Source organism: Leuciscus leuciscus (assembly GCF_965113295.1).
Source record: "Leuciscus leuciscus genome assembly, chromosome: 1".
Classification (NCBI taxonomy): domain Eukaryota; kingdom Metazoa; phylum Chordata; class Actinopteri; order Cypriniformes; family Leuciscidae; genus Leuciscus; species Leuciscus leuciscus.
In genome coordinates, this window is record NC_138725.1 from 40,448,251 (window position 1) to 40,467,007 (window position 18,757).

At 35.9% G+C, this 18,757-nt stretch overlaps 1 protein-coding gene and 1 long non-coding RNA gene across 6 annotated transcripts in view; one reads left to right on the forward strand and one right to left on the reverse strand.

The window, feature by feature from the left end:
* Window positions 1-15,636, reverse strand: part of nfixb (nuclear factor I/Xb) — a 168,923-nt gene extending 153,287 nt beyond the window's left edge. For 2 of the 5 annotated variants that reach the window (XM_082181111.1, XM_082181110.1), the window contains exons 1-2: window positions 14,797-15,636; window positions 3,509-3,592 (exon numbers count right to left, since the gene is read on the reverse strand). In XM_082181111.1, coding sequence (XP_082037237.1) covers window positions 3,509-3,592; window positions 14,797-14,799 — 87 coding nt within the window. In that variant the 5' untranslated portion in view covers window positions 14,800-15,636. The remainder of the gene's footprint in view (window positions 1-3,508; window positions 3,593-14,796) is intronic. The other 3 variants (XM_082181104.1, XM_082181105.1, XM_082181106.1) reach the window with 3 other exon arrangements.
* Window positions 1-18,757, forward strand: part of LOC309508091 — a 348,495-nt gene that overhangs the window by 55,166 nt on the left and 274,572 nt on the right. The window lies entirely within an intron of this gene.

Consider the following 18,757-nt stretch of genomic DNA (forward strand, 5'->3'; position numbering starts at 1 on the left):
TCTTTTTTTGCTGTCAAGCATGTCATTTGTAATATGATTTTAATGTAAATAAATCTGTTAATCATTATATAATGCAAAAAGAGAACACATGCAATTGTTAAAGGAATTATTTCCACATGACCTGTCCGTTTTGTTATAAGATTCTAATTTGGTCTGATTGAGTCAGCCAAAATAAATCATATCATTTACTTTTTTTTTTTTTTGGTTTTTCACAATCGCTTTGGCTTTTCTTTTTTCTTTTTTTAAACAACAAGTTCACATTTCTGAACAATTAGTTTCTTGTTCACATCAGATTTGAATTTCTTATTGATTTAAGCAAATCGCATGTGCTTTGGCAAATGTGTGCAAAAGAGAACAATAAGTACAATTGTCTATAAATTGCACAATTACTAAATACACATGGACAGTTGGATTATCATTGAAACTGTCAAACTCTTCACATCTTCTAAATTTTCTTTCATCGTGTGAGCCATCACATGCAAATTGATCCATTCAGTGATCAAAATCAGCATGGAAATATTTGTTATATACAAATTTCATGTTTTTTTTTCTACTGCTAGAAAACTGCTTTCTGTACAACCAACCAATCAAGTTTGGAAACTATATATAAACTTTCTCTGACTCATGACTCTCTGAATCTGTTTTTACACAGACAAAAGAGATATTCTTTTATAGTATAGAAAGCAGTTAGGTAAAAAAAAAAAAACAAAGTCGAAAAAAACATGACCATGAATATATATAACAAATATTTCCATGGTAAAAAAAACAAAAAACAACTCTAAACATTTTGACCAGTGTGGCTTACACAATGACAAAAACACTTTTTATTTTGGTGTAATTTGCAAATTTATTGACACAATAACTAGGTTTCACAATAACATTATGAGTTTAATGTTTTGGGTGAGTTACTGCATTTTTGCAGACATGCCATGTTCTGATGTTCCAGAAAACAGTCGTGACCACTGAGCTTACAGTTTAGAGAATGTTAAGACTGTTTCAAAAAACGTGCCAAAGCGATTGAGAAAAACTGTAATAGCACCGCAGGTAATCTAAATCAAGTACATTTAAAGTTATGTTAGTTAGGTTAAGGTATAACATTTTAGAGATAGGGATAGGGTTTGGACTATGTTTTTGGGCAGGAATGTTGTTCCAGAATCAACTAAATATGTCTTACTACGCAAAATATGGATGGATGGATGGATGGATGGATGGATGGATGGATGGATGGATGGATGGATGGATGGATGGATGGATGGATGGATGGATGGATGTGGATTAGATGGATGGATGGATGGATGGATGGATGGATGGATGGATGGATGGATGGATGGATGGATGGATGTGGATTAGATGGATGGATGGATGGATGGATGGATGGATGGATGGATGGATGGATTAGATGGATGGATGGATGGATGGATGAATGTGGATTAGATGGATGGATGGATGGATGGATGGATGGATGGAGAGACTATCCTAGTCTTTTCCACAACAAAATCCTGAACTGATTTGTAACAAAATTCCACAAAACCAGTTCAAAGCCCTGCAGTGGTGAGAGGAGAGGAGGTTTCTCCAAACCAAAGCAACGGCAAACACAACATGATAACTCGTGTACCACCTCTCAAGATGTGCCCCACATTTAGTGGTTTGAGTGGGTGCAAGACTACTAAACGAACACACGACACAACCACACACGAGGAGTAAATCAACAGCTTTTAGATCTAGATTTACATTTACTCATCTGGCAGATTTTTACACTTAAAAGCAGAGGCTCCAACTGGGAATTTTCACAGTGATGTTATAGAAGAATCATTTTTGGTTCCCCAAAGAAAGAACCTGAAGAACCTCCAGTTCTTAAAAGAAATTTTTTTTCTAAGTGCGGTATTTCACTGTAAATTATACAATGACTTGTTCTTTTTTACTCCCAAAAAAATGTAAATGTATGGTATAGAGAACAGAAACTTTCTGTTAAACAATTAAACGTTTTTTTACTGTAGCATATTTACAGCCTTTTATCAATAAAATAAAAAAATAAAAAAATAAAGTGCATGAATGTTAAAGGTTCTTAGTGGAACCATCAATGCCAATAGTCTTAGAAAAATATGGAATGGGGTTCTATATGAAGAGTTCAGATGCAAAAGCCTCTAAGTGCCATCTGAAATTTTCTTCTAGAATGATCATTTTTATCAAGCTCGTATATTTAAGTCCAGTAATTTCACTTAAATTACAATTAATAGGTAATTTTCATTGCCATTTAAGTGAAATAAAATGTCATTAAAATTAGAAATGAATTAAAACAAAAGAAAAATTTAATGAACTAAATCCATAAAGTGATGGGAACCCCTAGAGCTTGATAGAAACCTTTAAGCTTCTATGCAGTTGCTTGCAGATGAGCTATAGAACAAAACTGTTAACCTGCGAGTAAAAGCTTGATATATTGTCCTCAGCGTTAAACATGGTCAAGTTCAGTGGTTCTCAACTGGATTTAAAGGCACGGACATCAACAACAAAAGTTAGCTTATATAAGTTGATAAGCTTTCATAAACATGCATGATGAAATGGTTAAATAGCATTTTGTTGTTTGCATTTAGCATGGTTTTTTTTTTTCCTCTGCTGTCCGAGACTCTATATATCAAAACTGAGGCCCATTTTTGGGTCACAACCCACCATTTGAGATCCACTCAAAATTAAAATCTAAATACTGATTCATCAGCTACTAAAACATCATGGCAAAACTTTTAGAATGAACGAACTTCTCCTGGTTTCTACACAAAATAAAAACTAAAAACACACTGCTACACAAATCAGCACAAAATATAGCCCTCCTTTTTCCTGTAAATTACCCCGAAGGACGATACAGTCTGACACATTCCTGATATCCAGCACAGCTATATTTTACACCTCAGCCCTTTTTCTGTACTGTCAGCCAATCACGTTTCATCATTTTTCCCTCCATTTCTGCGAAAGCCTGCTTTCTGAGACGCAGGAGCAACCCAGATTTTTTTTCCCGAAACGTTGGCAAAAGCAATCCGCTGGAAACGAGGAATAGAAAACCGGCTCCCAGCTCATTAACAGTCTCATTTTCAGTCATCCACAGACTCCCCTTCCCATCTCTCCATCTCTCCGTCCCGCCCTTCTGTTTTTATGACCATTTTATTTCACTCCCATCGCTGTAAATCCAGCTCGCTCGCTGGGTGGAATTTTAAAAGCTGCACTTCTTTCTGCTTTGCAGTATTTTTTTCTTCGCCCTCCCTTCCTTGCAGTCTTACCCTCATGTATACTTCTCATTTTATAGAAGTATGCAGGTTATAATTTTCATTTCCCACAAGAAAACAGCGCTCCGGTAAAATTATGAGACTTGCTTTTTTTGCAGGATTTTTTTTTTTTTGACTGTGCTTTACTGCATATGCATATGTGCATATGGAAATAATAATCATGGTTATATTTTTGACTCAACACAACATCAATTACAATGCTGAAGGAATAATGGAGTAATATGGAGACGTACCCTGTAGGAATCAGACACGACGAAGCACTCTGGTATCCCAGGACCTCTGGACGGGTCTTCATTCACCAGGAACGGTTCGGTGGCCTGAAATATAATATAACATATATAAGTCATCAGCATTATAATCACAATACTGTTGCTACTTTTGACCATTTACTCTGTTTTCCAACTATTTTAGAGGGGTTATTGAGATGCTATGTGGTTCTTTAGATGTTCATAAAGTTATTTATCCTATTATAAGGTCTTCAGATCAGTGGTTTGGTTTCTGGGTTCTTAAAACTCTAATCATAGAAAATGTTTTATTGTATTTTTAAAGAAGAAAAAAGAGAAAAGAAAAGCCCTTTGTGGAACTTTAAGACTTTATAACTTTTCAACTTAAAATTTTTCAACTGACATTTGGACACTAACAAATATTGGAAATTATAAATAAATAATCACATAAATATTTTAAAACTCATATTTATATATTTAATTTTTAAAATCAATACAATAAATAAATATACATAAATATAAAAATAATATATAAAATGTATATATTTAATTTTAAGCATTAAGATAAAATAATTGATTTAGGCAATAAAAAACCACACACATTATATATATATATATATATATATATATATATATATATATATATATATATATATATATATATATATGTATGTATGTATGTATGTATATATATATATATATATATATATATTTATTTATTTATTTATTTATTTATTAGGGCTGTGCAACGATTAATTGCATTCAAAATAAAAGTTTGTGTTTACATAATACAAAATAATTATATACAGTACACACACGTGTTATGTAAACACAAACTTTTATTTTGGATGTGATTAATCGTTGCACAGCATTGCATTAATAATATATTATATTAACAATAATAATATTTGGACATTAACGAAAATGGAAATAATAAATAAATAAATAATCACATAAATATTGTAAAAAAAAAATATATATATAAAGGGTGCAGGATGAGTTGTATTTTTTCATATATAGTTTTTTTAATTTATAAATGTATATAAACTAACATAAATATTACAAATATTAATATTTATATATTATATCATAAAATGTATTATTTATATCATTTTAAAATAAAATTAGATGCATGTATATATATATATATATATATATAAATATATAACAAACACATTTGAAGATGGACTCTGATCACTTGAGCCAGTAAGAATGAAACAGCTTAGCACCCATGTGCAAACACCACAGGTTTTCTTCAGAAAGATTCAAATCTATTCTGAAAGTTTGTGACTGAACACATCTTGGCCAAACTTTACGCCGCCCATGTGTAGCGTTGGACTCGTGCGCCTGTAATCAGCGGGTTTCATCTTAAACTTATTTCAGCTCTGCATGCTGTGCACAGTCAGACCAGACTCTCCAAACTGGTTCCCGTTCACACCTCCTGACTTCCCAGTATATCCGTGACTTATTCAGCACAAACCTCTCACACAGCGACTCTTTCTCCCGACACGACCGCCAAGGTGTTTTTTTGTTTTTTTTTCTCAGAGTGTCGTGTCCATTCATCCCAGTTCATTTGTATGCTGGGAGGTGCACTGACTGGGTGTGCGGAACTGAATAAGCCCCCATTCCAATTTATCCATTAGTGGGACGATGTTAAATCCCACAGCAAAGCCAGGGGCAAAAGCAAAGTCTGTTCACACAGCGGCATTATGGGGCAAGAGGTCAATACCAGTTGATTTTAAAGTAAAAGTGATTAACTAGTACACAAAAACCCAGATGGAAACTCTAGCTCACATGGGTTGATCTTAATAAGACTTAACCGAGATCTGAAGTATTAGCTTTGTCTCCTGAGGAATAAAATAGACAAAAATGGGACTCACACTGACACAGTGAGAATATAGAGATTTAAAATGAATGTGGATAGCAGCTCAGATCATTTGATCTTGATAGAATTTGATGAGAAATGTTTGAGTCCACATTAAGAAATCTGACTGTTGACTGCAGATTTTGGTGTCTGGGCAAATAAGAGCACAGTTCGAGACATGTGGTCTCATTCATTAACCACGAGCGTGCTCAATATTTGTGTGCAATCTGCATGCAAATGTTTTCACGAACAAACCATGATTCATAAAAAAAAAAAAAAGAATAAAAAAAAAAAGAAAGAACAACTGAAACCACACTTATGCAAAAATCAAATACTTTGGTTGGCTTTATAAACATACTGTATTTCATCATAAATAAACTGTATGTACTAACGGTGAATGTAATTTCACCAAGTACAACATGTTCCTGGATTGACATCTTTGTTGATCCTGGAACAACATTTACAGTTTATGACAAGTTTAGGCTTACAACCAGGGTTAGGTTATTCACCTATTATTTCACTCTTGTTTTATGGATAAGTTACGGGTAGGGTTAGGTTTAAGGGTAGGGACAAATGTTTTTGGGCAGGAATGTTGTTCCAGAATCAACTAAATATGTCTTACTAGGCAAAATATGGATGGATGGATGGATGGATGGATGGATGATGGATGGATGGATGGATGGATGGATGGATGGATGGATGGATGGATGGATGGATGGATGGATGGATGGATGGATGGATGGATGGATGGATGGATGGATGGATGGATGGATGGATGGATGGATGGATGGATGGATGGATGGATGGATGGATGGATGGATGGATGGATGGATGGATGGATGGATGGATGGATGGATGGATGGATGGATGGATGGATGGATGGATGGATGGATGGATGGATGGATGGATGGATGGATGGATGGATGGATGGAAATATATTTAATATATATAATAATGATGATGGATGGATTTAAAAATATGTATAATAATAATAATTATTATTATTATTATTATAAATACAACATCACATATATTATATATGTAAATGTATATGCTGTACATATTTAAAAATATTTAAATATGTACATAAATATATAATATATTAAACATACAGATATTACATCTTCAATTTGATCCTATATATATATATATGTGTGTGTGTGTGTGTGTGTGTGTGTGTGTGTGTGTGTGTGTATGTATATAATGAGATTCTAAGCTACCTTAGCACTTAGTATCATCTAAAAATAACCATTTGAGATATTAAAGTGATCTAATATTTCTAATAACCCGTCCCTTAACCTCTAAAGAAACCCCCAGCATCCCAGACATGGAGAATTCCTGTTGTCCTCAGGAGAAAGACATATATACTGTATTTCAGTGCAAGCAAACTCTGCAGCACACATTCCCTGGATTAAACCTGTCTCTAAAATGCACTCCTATAAAAATACATGCAGCACTAAAATAACAGACGCAAAGATGTGTGTGTGCGCACACGATACTATAATAGATCCCAGACACTGGCTAACCAAAATGTGGCTGCAACACCAGCTATTCATATCCACAGCAATGAAAGGTTGCATACGCTCTCGCTCTCTCTCGCTCTCTCTCTCTCTCTCTCCTCTCACAACACATCCATAAGTCAAAGTGATTAACTAAACAAACTGAAGAACGAGAACTAAGGTTCAACCAACTCATCTGGTTGTTATACTTTCAGAATGTGTAGAAACAGTGTTTATTTAGTCTCCAAAGAAGGGTTGGCGTTTTTACTACTGTGCTCCATATCATAATATATGAAAATCTACTCTTTTATTCATGTCAAACAGCTTTTCTAAAAGTGATGGACAGAGAAACCGGGGCAGGTGAAACAAAGAGACAGATGAGTCTCTCTCTTCCGCTTGGTTTGCCTTCACACTTTAAAGTAAGATGGTGTGTTTGAGTCTCCGCTGATTGTTTGATGTAGTTCCCTGTAGATCTGTCCTCTTTCTCCCTCGCTGTGGATGTTTATGGAGCGTGGAACTGCGTCAATTAAACATGCCACCCTTTTCTATATATACGCAGCATATGCCCGATCCATATGGACAGCCCTGAGCGAAACCGGTCCCTAGGCCCGTCATAATTAACTCTTGAGTATCAACACAAACATATTTAGAGCCGAACGATGAACAGCCATATTCAAAATGTCTGCTAATGCGCAATGATGGGCCTGTTACATTTCGTGTCTGCTCACAGGGGATCTCAAAACTGCCCTGATATGAAGATTATAACACATAATAGGAAATGGGAATAGTGTTGCAATCATAATAAAAGCGTGACGAATGGCAGATGTGTCTGTTTGAAAATGAGGGTTGAAAAAAAAAATTAAATAATCAAACTGTATGATCAGGACTGGTGATAAAACTGGCTGCTACTTTCAGAATGTATTAGAACAGAAACTTAAATGATTTTTTTACGTTTTCTGAAGGAAATGTGAGTGGTGCTTAATTGGCAAGGTATTCTGTGTTGTTTTTGGTGTTGCCAATCTCAAAATCTCAATAGTTACTCCTAGACAGCAATGAAATGGAGACTTCGCTAAAGCCTCAGATGTTTGCAATGCAATCTCATGGCACTTTGTAACTATTTTACGTGTTTGGCGAATTGGTGGCTAATTAGTATGAATTTGTAAAATCTCATTTGTACGTTTTCATACGATCAGCTTACTCCCCAGTGGCAGTTAAGTTTAGGGGTGGAGCTACGTGATTACTTTTTTTCATTTTTATCGTATGATTCATATAGTACAAATTCATACGAAATCGCTACCTTGTAAAATAGTCACGTTTTCCCGTGAGACGGGTTGGATGTTTCTCATGAGGTCAACAACAAGCGGAGTGATACAATGTGTATCACTCCGCTTGTTTCTGCCTGATCTATACTTACACTATAGATGTACATGTAGGCTACATATATTTCTCACAGCAAGCGTCAATGGCGGAGGAGCAAACCTACCTTCATTTTACAAATACTACTGTTATTGTGTCACGAAATGCAGTTTTAAGAGTTTTTAGGTGAGAATAGTCGTTTAGACCTAAAAAATGCTATATATCAACATAGCGCTGGTTTGAAAATTTGCTGAGACTTTTTATAAGAATCATCGAAAATAATGGCATTTATGGAAAACAGGTCTGCATTATCATAATAATTTTTATGAATTGTCATGAAAATAATGTTACAATGCAGTTATATCGCTGTATGCGATTTCGTTTAAGTCATCGACGCACCCTTTCTCAAAAACCTCGCCCACTAAAACACGTCAGCAAACCAGAACTGGCAAAATGATTCCGAATCAGTGGGTGTTTCTGATTGGCTGGTTTTCTTGGTTAGCAAAAAAGTGCGGATAACGCTCCCGAATCATTAGTGATGTTACAGAAACATGTGATTTCTCAAGCTATTCAAAATAATACAAATGTTATGGATAAATATAATCTGCCATTTGCTTTTTTCTTTTGTTTTTGGGTGAAGCGTGACCTGGACATGTTTTGGCATATATACGTTCACTTCACAACAACAACAACCCACAATTAAAACTATTTTCACAATATCCACCTTTTTACATCCCAATTCATGTGTTCACAGATAAGAGAAACTGACAGTCGACAGAACTTCTACACAACTGCTACCGCTCTACAAACCCAGGTAACACGGTAGACAGTAGACACATCAAAGCCCAGCGAGGGAGGGAGGGGATTTGTTTTTTAAAAGCGGTGAGAGGGGGAAATATATGAAAGCAGAAATGTATGCCGTGTGAACGCGTGCCAGGGCCACTTCAGGGAGAAATGCTGGGAAAATGTGATATTTCATACCTCCATCTCTAGAGGAGCCGCGAGAGCGAAATGAGCGAGGAGCAGCAGTAATAATGAACCCGAGGAGGAGGGTGGGCTGTTAGATTGCTTATTGTTTGATTTCAGAGCTGTTTTGGGCACTAAACATTGATTCTGTCCGCACAGGAACTGCAAGCCAGAGTTGTGTCTGATTATGAGCTATTAAACAGGATGAATCATTATTTTACCTCTTTAAAATCAAAATTTAATATATTTAAAGTTTAAGTAAATGGCTCGTTATCATTAGTGGAAAAACTAAGGCAGGAGAGTGACATTAAAAATAATTAGATACACAATTTCATGCACATACAAAATACTCCACCTTGATGCAGAGGGTTTTGATTGGTGCTTTGGGTTCCTCACCTTACAGTTATGAGTCATTCATGGATGTAGCACAAACAGTGCAGAAAAGGTTATATGACTACTTGTGGTTAGAGTTAAGCCCCTGCTGGTGGATGTCGTAACTACACCATTTGGACACAAAAGGCATCTTTCTACACTTAATGTTCATTCAAAACCAGCCCTGTCTTTAAGAATCAGAGTGGCGATTCTCCTTCTGCTGAATCTGCGCCACAGCAAAAAGAAAATTCGGCCTATATCAGCGGCTTTTTAAAGAACTTATTATATTCTAAAAATCTTAGTTGTGATTATGAGTTTGCTGTCTGCATTAAATGCAAAGCAATACAAATATAGTGTACAGTACACATGTAGAAACATGTTTCTGTTGAGTCCTTGCGAGATGCAAGCAAAAACAACATAAGGCTACAACATGACCAGTAGAGTCTGATTGCCAAACAAATGGCTATTGTGAGCCGGTTCTTCTTAGTGATTCAAAAACAAAACTCGACCAATGTAACAGAGGTAAACCTCACTCCCCTGGCCTCAAGAGGTGCACTGGCGACTGATGCTGGAGACGTGTGTTCTTCAGGCCGAGACACACCAAGCCGGCGGTCGGCTGTCGGGCAATGTCAAGACGTTTTTGAGCATTGGTCGGCTTAGTTTTTTCCCTGTTTTACACACTGTTGGCTCTTGTCAGACGCCATTGTTTTTTTTTGGCATGTTGATTCAGCATGTTGAATTGGCGTCGGTGAGAGAGAGACCTCTGATTGGCTGTTCCGTTTAGAGAACGAGTCAGTGCACGAGAATGAAAGCAAAAGTGATGAAAGCGAGCAAAGAAGTCAAGACCGGACCGAGAGAAGGCTGTTATAATTTTACATCATCTTGAGCATTCGAATGCACAAATATTTTCATAATAACATGAGCCGACTGGAATGAAGAAAGTGATCAGAGTGATTGATATTCAACAATGTAAGCAAGAGCTGTATATCTGCAGTCCTAGTTTCGGTTTCCCTTTTTGAATGACGAAAATAGACTATTGATACCTGCTGATGTAGACAGATATTTACTTAAACACAGGAGCAGAAAGCACATGCTAGTTACTTGAGAGTCATCTTTAGACCGTTTGTTGTGTTCAAGCGCAGAGAATCTAGTCTACGCGAGGCGACAACACAGTCGGCTTTCGTCTACGCTAGTTTTTTTACGTCGGCGTGATGTGTCCCATGCTTTTAGCGCACCCGCATTCCATGCCGGAGAGGCTGGTTCGAATCCCACTTGGAGCGGGTCGAGTAGGACCGGTTACACAAGTGTAGTCCGATTCCCGAACAAATGACTCGTATAAGACAGTTCTTTTTAGTGATTCAAAAGCGTAAAGTGCAACCAGTGAATAACTCTTAATTACCAAATTACTCTTCTGGTTCTTTTCTTAGTGAATGAAAAAGATATAAGAGCAAGCAGTGTAGTCCCATGGAAGTAAAATAATGCCAAATGTCTTTGAAACTAAAAAGCATGTTGCATTGCACTAATTGAAAAAAAATTAATTTCATTATCAGTGCTTGCATTTTAATGCATTGTATTTTCAAGGCTTGCATTCGATTGTTGAACAAAGTACTTTTTTTTTTTTAGAAGCCTACATCAAAAACATAACGTGGGCTAGTGTAACTCCTCAATAAATGGCTCTTATGAGTCTGTTCTTTTACCGATGAGTTACTGATTATATTTTTTATATATATAGGCCTATTGTACTTAAGCAACTGCATTAAGATCATTTGGAACCGTTAGCTTTGTGCAGGTTTAGACTTCTTAAAATGCTATTTGATGTCAGACTAATGTACGGCTATATGCTACTAATCATCATGACTAGTTATGCAGTTATGACAATGAAACTGATGGACATGACAACATGCAGATAACCAGCGTTTCATTTACATCACATCATTGGCTTGCAATAGAAGAAAAAGCTAAAACCAAAAGCCAATTAATCAGAGACATCTGTGTCAAATGACTTGGTCATAATGTTGATTGGTCATAAAATCAAGTCCAGTTGACAGGTGAACTAACACCACTTCACCAGAGGGGGCAGTAACACTTGGCACACATGCTATTTAACACATGTGTGTTCATTTCCAAAACATCTAAATTTCAATTGAACATTATAATTGCTATACTAACATAAATATATCCACTCTCTCAATAAACAAATCAAACACTGACTGCAAAATAAAGGATTTTGATGTCAAAGACGAACAGTATTCTGCTTCCAAGTTTGCAGTCAACATAAAACCTTTTTGTTTAACAAACTATAGGATGCCTTGTTTGTTATTGTAGAACTTTTCTTCATTCCAACTGTCATCAAAGTATAACCCAGATGCATTTCTGTCGCTGTTTGATGGAGGCCAGCTATAGCTGCAATGCCGTCAACTATCTAGCGTCATATCTTTGATTGTTGTTTGGAAGCTTAATTAAATAGTTTTTTTTTTTTAAGAGAAGACGTTAATCCCATGTGGAGTCAGCTTTGAATAGATTCCCTCGTTTCTTTCTGCACTGGCCTATTTGGGTTGGTGCCATTTAAGAGAGCGGGTAAACAAATAATTATCCACATTAATGTGCTGATATTCAGGCCCATCTGGAAATCATCAACAAGTACAAGCCTATATTGCATCAGTCATGCAATCAAATATAATCCGGATTCCGAAGCCAGTCAAAGTGGAGGAGAACTGAAAACTATGTGTGCAGCGAGTTGAAAATAAAGAAGGCCGATGCATAAATTAGCTGAACGTTTAGACTCTGAAATGAGGACACCTGGGTAATGTGCTTTAGTTGATTGCCAATAGCTTGATGTCTCCTCAGATCGGCTTCTCGTGGCCTGTCTGGTGAGAAGTAAAAACCAAGCTATCTGAGGTTAGAGCTGAGCTAACACCGAACAGATGTTCTTTCCTGAAGATCTGAAAATACAGCCGATATGATATTTAAATGCAAGTTCCTTGTGTTTTTAGTTTTGAAAGAGCTGCACGTGTCAGACTGCAAATGTCCTCTCCACTTTCCTATAAATAAAATCCTAAAAACTCAAAGAAATGGTGTTCTCACTCTCTCTTCTCACCGACGGTGAGACACACGCCCGCCTCCTCTCACTCACCAGGCTCATTCGCTCTGGTTGAAAAGTGCTTGTATTGCACAACGTTTTAGTCATTCTCACATGGTTTCGCGCTGCACGGCAAAAGCGAGCGCACCGTGGATAAGTACCGCTCTCATAAAGCCGCCACTCAAAAAGCTTGTGAGTTCCAAATTAAACATAAAAAATTATGTCAAAATGCCCATCTTACCAAATATTATCATCTTGTCAGTTTTGTAAAGTAATAGTTGAGAGAAAGCGCATGTTGTGTAACAGTATATTGGATCCGTGCATTAACTCTTAAAGTGACAGCAGCCTAATAAACCTGCTGCTTTCTGAGAAAATCACTCGCTGCTCTTGACTGAATAACTTGTTGCTTTAATTGTAAGCAATAATCTGTATTAAAATATCCAGTGTTATTTTACTTTTGACTACTTTCATTTCTGTAGTGTGTCTTACCTGAGTATTACTGTTAGACCCACCTGACAAACTTAAAGCACTGTTTATGTCATTTGTCTCTTTATTCTATTGTATTTATTTGTGCTATCATTTGCAATTTGTTTATTTGTTCTTATTTTATTACTGGCTGTTTACCTGTCTTTTTTTTTTGCAAATGTAGTTTACGATTCAAATAAAGCCTCCCTGAAAAAAATTAAATAATTGCATTGAAGTTGGAAAGTCCAGTATCGTGACAACACTAGTGCAAATATAGACTATAGAAATGAATTATTACAACTGACATGACGATGCACATTTTTTTCTGAAATTGTAAAAACAAATTGCGCTTTAAATACATGGACTGAGCTGTAGATTTTCGAACTGACTTCTGCTAATCGGCCAAGTGGACACACACATACTCTTAAAAGAGAAGGTACTATATAAATATGTAAAGGTTTATGTCAGGCTCTTCATATGCCTATATACATTTGGGTTCCCATCATGGGATCATTTTATAGATTTTCTTTTAATTCTTTTTTTTTTTTAAACACAAAGCTTGTAACCATACTTTATCACTAAAAAATATTAAATAACCAGTTAAACATGAAAGTATAATGCAATCATGTAAGAAATGTCTCCTTATAGAACCTTTTTTAAATAAAGGGGTCTTTAAAACTGAGTCAAGGTTCTGTACTGAACCCCATTGAACCCTTTTTTCTAAGAGTGCAGTTATCAGCCAAATATGGATTTATCATCCTAGTCAATATATAAATCTTTTGCCAATTATTATTGTTACAATTATTCTTATTTAAAAGTTAGTGTGTTTACATATAAAACTACAACATGTGCATAAATAAGCAAAATTGCAATGCATTAGTCGGTGCTAATCAAAATGCATTGCAATGACTTCACATATAACACTCTGCAGTCCAAAAAAAAGTTAGCATGGGCACGAAATAAGTTGCATCCAGCACTATTGTTCTATATATAACCCCTCAGAGCTTTTGTTCTCTTTGACAGACGACATGTGGGCGGCGACTGTCGTCCCGTGACAAGCTTGCGCAGTGGAACAATTTCAGTAATGGCATGTTACATGTGCATGTGTCGCCTGTAATCCCAATAACACTGGAAAGCGTGTAAACTGAAGGCTTATTATCCTACACAACACTTCATTATCCACCGACATATAAAGAGATGAATCCAGAACACCAGTGATGATGAAAGTTGGAGTGCCACAGGGTCAAAGTTAAACTATGATATTGCGTTATGATAATACATTGCTTCTGTATTCACTTTAGACTAATATATTATGCCCATATAATAAATTATATGTATAAAATAGTGCAATAAATTAGTTGCACAGCAAATGTCATAATGCAATGATACAGGATAACTTCCCAATCAACATGAACAACTTCAAGCATTTTCCATAACAGAGCGTTATTCAGTACACACACACACACACACACACACACACACACACACACACACAGTGGCATTATGTGCATCGAGGCGACCGATAACTATTGCACATGTTGTGCATCAAGAGTTTTTGCGCTAAAACTAAAACCGCCAAAAATGAATCTGGGGCAGTTATTGCTTGGCATATTATCAATCTAAACCCTTCTCTCCATGTTTACCAGCATGTTATAGCAGAAATAAAAAGAGCAAAGTTGATTTACACAGCACGTACCATTGTGGAGCGGGGAATATTGCCAACAGTCTCAAAGACCCATTTTACTCCTTTAGGAAGAAAAAAAAACTTTGCCCCGAAAAAAGGGAGCGCGGTAGAAGACGAAAAGCAAATGAGTCGTCTCTCTCCGTTGATACCGGAAGCAGAAGAACCGGGTTGCGGGACGGGCCCGTGGATCGTGGAAAACGACCAACTTTTACGCACAGAAACTTTCGTAGGAATCAGCCGGCGCGTTTCTGTCTTTCAGCAGATGCAAAAAAGGGTGAAAGCTTCGGGGCCGGAGCGGGTTCAGCACGACCGCTCCTCTGATACGAATCCCCCGGTTTGAGTGTCTCTCCGGTCCGGTGGCTTCAGTCGAGCTCGCGCCGTGCGCCACCGACAGCAACTTTCAGCCTGCGCAGTTTCAGCTCACGGACTCTGGGTGAATTGGTGCTCAGTCTCCATCCATCTCACTGGAGACCTGATCTCCATGACCTCCTCCTCCTCCTCAGTGCATGGATTACACGATCAATTATTATGGACAGGACGTCATTATGGGCAATATTGCGGAATCACACGCGACGCGCGAGAGGAACGTGGACTTTTATGTCGCCAATACGAATAACGCGCGAAGGTTTCGAATAACTAATTAATGTATGTTCAGTAGCCTATGTAAGAGTAGTTGCCAAAATAAACGCGCTAGCCCTGCGTGGCCCGTGCGGAACGGTCGGGTTGATCTGTGGACGGATTCGTGCAGTGGCTGGTGAATTATTAATAACCGGGAGCGCTTCACAGTCTGTCGTGTTCACAGAGGAACCAGAACGGCAGCTGGGGGTTTAAGGGAATTAAATACGGGCTTGGAGAGAAGCAGGAACGGCAGGGGATTATACCGTTCACCGGAGAGAGAAAGAGAGAGAGGCAGTGAGAGAGAGATGTATGTGTATGAAGTGTGCAGAGTTTTTGTTAAACGGTGACGTAAATCTGATTATTTTTATGTTATCAAATCAAGTCTATACAGTCGTGCAAAAGTCAAATGTAAACCCTAATTCTGCAATGATCCTGTTCAGCAGAAGTGAACAGGTGTAGTGTGCAGACAGTTCTGTTCACTATATATTTAACATTCTGGTTCAGCAAATTTTCATGCAATAAAATAAACGATTTGCTGTCGACCTCACATTTAAAATATTACATGGGTGTAAAAAGTGATGCTTTAGTCGAAGAACAACAAAAAAAACTAAATTTTTCAACGGTAATTTATAAAGGTATAGTCAGGCCCCATTGGTTGTCTAAGGTTGAATTAATTCATAATATATAAGCCAGATGTCAGATGAAGGAAAACTCCTAAAGGTCATCTTATTTGAGGGTTAATTGTGGCTGTTTTAATTAATTGAACATACCTGGGCTAAAACAGAAGAAAGACCTCCACACGACCTGAAGGAGACACGCGTTGACCTTCAGTGAAGCCCTGATGCACCTGCCAACTACATTATCAAACAAATTCATTTTCCTTTTGTCAAAAGAAACAAATGCTAAATAAAATAATAAAAACACAAACACAATTGAATTATATTTCCCTGTGTATATAAAGATGACACATCTTAGCTAAATCCTTTTAAAATATATGGTTTAGCATTCATTATTTTCTAGACTCACTGAGATTTATTTGTTTTTGCTAATTGTAATTTTTATATCATGAAACAAATGTATGTAACGTTTTTTGAAGTAATTTACTGCATTTATATCTCAAAATGAGCCAGTAATCTATGATTATGATTGAAACAAACAATACAGATAAAGATGAAACAAAACAAAAAGGAATTAATATTCGGAAATTGTCCTCAATAATTCACATTGAGAAGAGAATAAATAATAAATCAGGGGAGAAGAAAAAAAATCTTGTTCCTTGTTTGAAATCGAATAGGCTATTTATATAAGCATTGGATAAGAGAAAAACTATACCTAACAAACACAATTTTAAACAGCCAATCATGGTATTCTGCATATTTTATTTAATCATTTTTGATGACAGATTTAAGCTATGAAATTTAAAATTGCACTCTAAAAAACGCTGGGTTGTTTTAACCCAATGGTGGGTCAAATATGGACAAACCCAAACGTTGGGTTAAAATGTAATTTAAAAATGTAACCCAACGGCTGAGTTTGTCCATATTTGACCCCGTATTTTTTTAGAGTGTAGTTTGCTTTCTTTCTAAACGCTCTCACCTGTTTTTAAACATTTCTGAAAACATGCCATAGCACATTTTTTCATTAAGCCAATAGAAAATGAATTAACTCTTAAATAATTATTCGTGAGTAATATTCGTTAAGGCGTTAAAAATCAAACCACCGTCAAAAACACAAATGAGCATCAGAGCTTTCTGAGCCTTAGATTTAAAACATCAGTTAAATAAAATTATCACAGTATTTACAGTTCACAGTATTCTGAAATATAAATAGCTATAATAAATTAAAAAAAGATGAATAATAATATCAATATATAATATATAGCGCCTTAATTATATATTTGTTAATTACAAATACTGTTCATTTATTAATCAGTTTAAATTAAGTAGCATTAATAAGTATATCATCATATTTAACAGTCTGACAAATCACTTCGTGTATTATGAGCAAGTATTGCTCTTTTAATTTATTGTATTAATATATTCTTCATTTATTAAATATATGACATCCCACAAATATCAGCTCGGTGATTTATAGTCTGTCCGACACCACATCTCAGACAAACAGCAAAAAAACAAAAACGAAACCACGAATGTGTACAAATTCAATTTAAACGAAATTAAAACACTTACATGTAAATATATGCCTATGTTTTTATTATGCTCATGATTTCATTAATTAATGAAGAACATTTGCTCCGTGTGACATCATAGACTAGGCTACAGGAGAAAAAGTTCTGGATTATGTAGAATTAAAATATTATATTTAAGCAGGGGAAATCTTACAATTTGCCACTGCATTGCGTCATTATTACGAACATCATTAAAAAAATAACAATAAAATTAAATCTAATTTTAGTCTTATCGCAATTGAAATGATTCACATCAGAACAGAGAATGGAAATATTGTCTTGGATCTCTCTTTTAAAATAAATCTGAAAGCAAATACACGTGATTAAAAATAATTGGTATTATTTTTGAAAGATAGGATCAGAACTAAATGTTGGACGGAAGAAAGAACATATTGATGTTTTGTGCAGGTGCGTGAACTTCAGAAATACTACTAAAAATCTCTCTCTAAACAAGTATTACGAATATAAACTGATGTTAAATTACACTAGTTTACATTTACGTATCTAGATATCGAATCCTTGATTTTTACCGCCACTGCAAACGTTCAATCAAAGTGAGGAGAGAAAGAAAAGGCGTTTAGGCTACCAGAGTTGCAACAGCCAGAGGATCACTAACTAAAGTAGATACATACAAAAATACAAAAACATTTACATTCAAATGTAAAATGTTATTGAAATGAATGCATGATTTATTGCTTAATTTGGGTCTGAGAAAAAGAGTAGTTGATATATATACCCAATAGTAGATCGATATGACCCATGTGACCTTTGCAAATTCTTTTCCCTTGCGTTTGTAGAAATGCATTTTAGTAAATGATTCAATAATTCATTACTTTTCAAATATATATATAATTATCTTAAAGGACAATTTAAGAGGGAAAAAACAGCCACAGGGTGACGTAAAGTAAACTGCAACAAAACAGGCCAAAATTCAACACATTTTATTTTAGTAACTGAGATGCTCCATATAACAGTGATGACATCATGAGACTGAATGCATCTCAAAAATCGTATAAGTGCACATGCAAATCTCACTAGTAGAGCATTTTATTTAACACTGGCTTATTTTAAGCTTAATATTTAAGATGTAACGTATAAACCAAAGAGTCAGTTTCGACTTCTTTTTTTAAAAGTAGATAACGCTGTTTCATTTTTCCTTTCACTTCA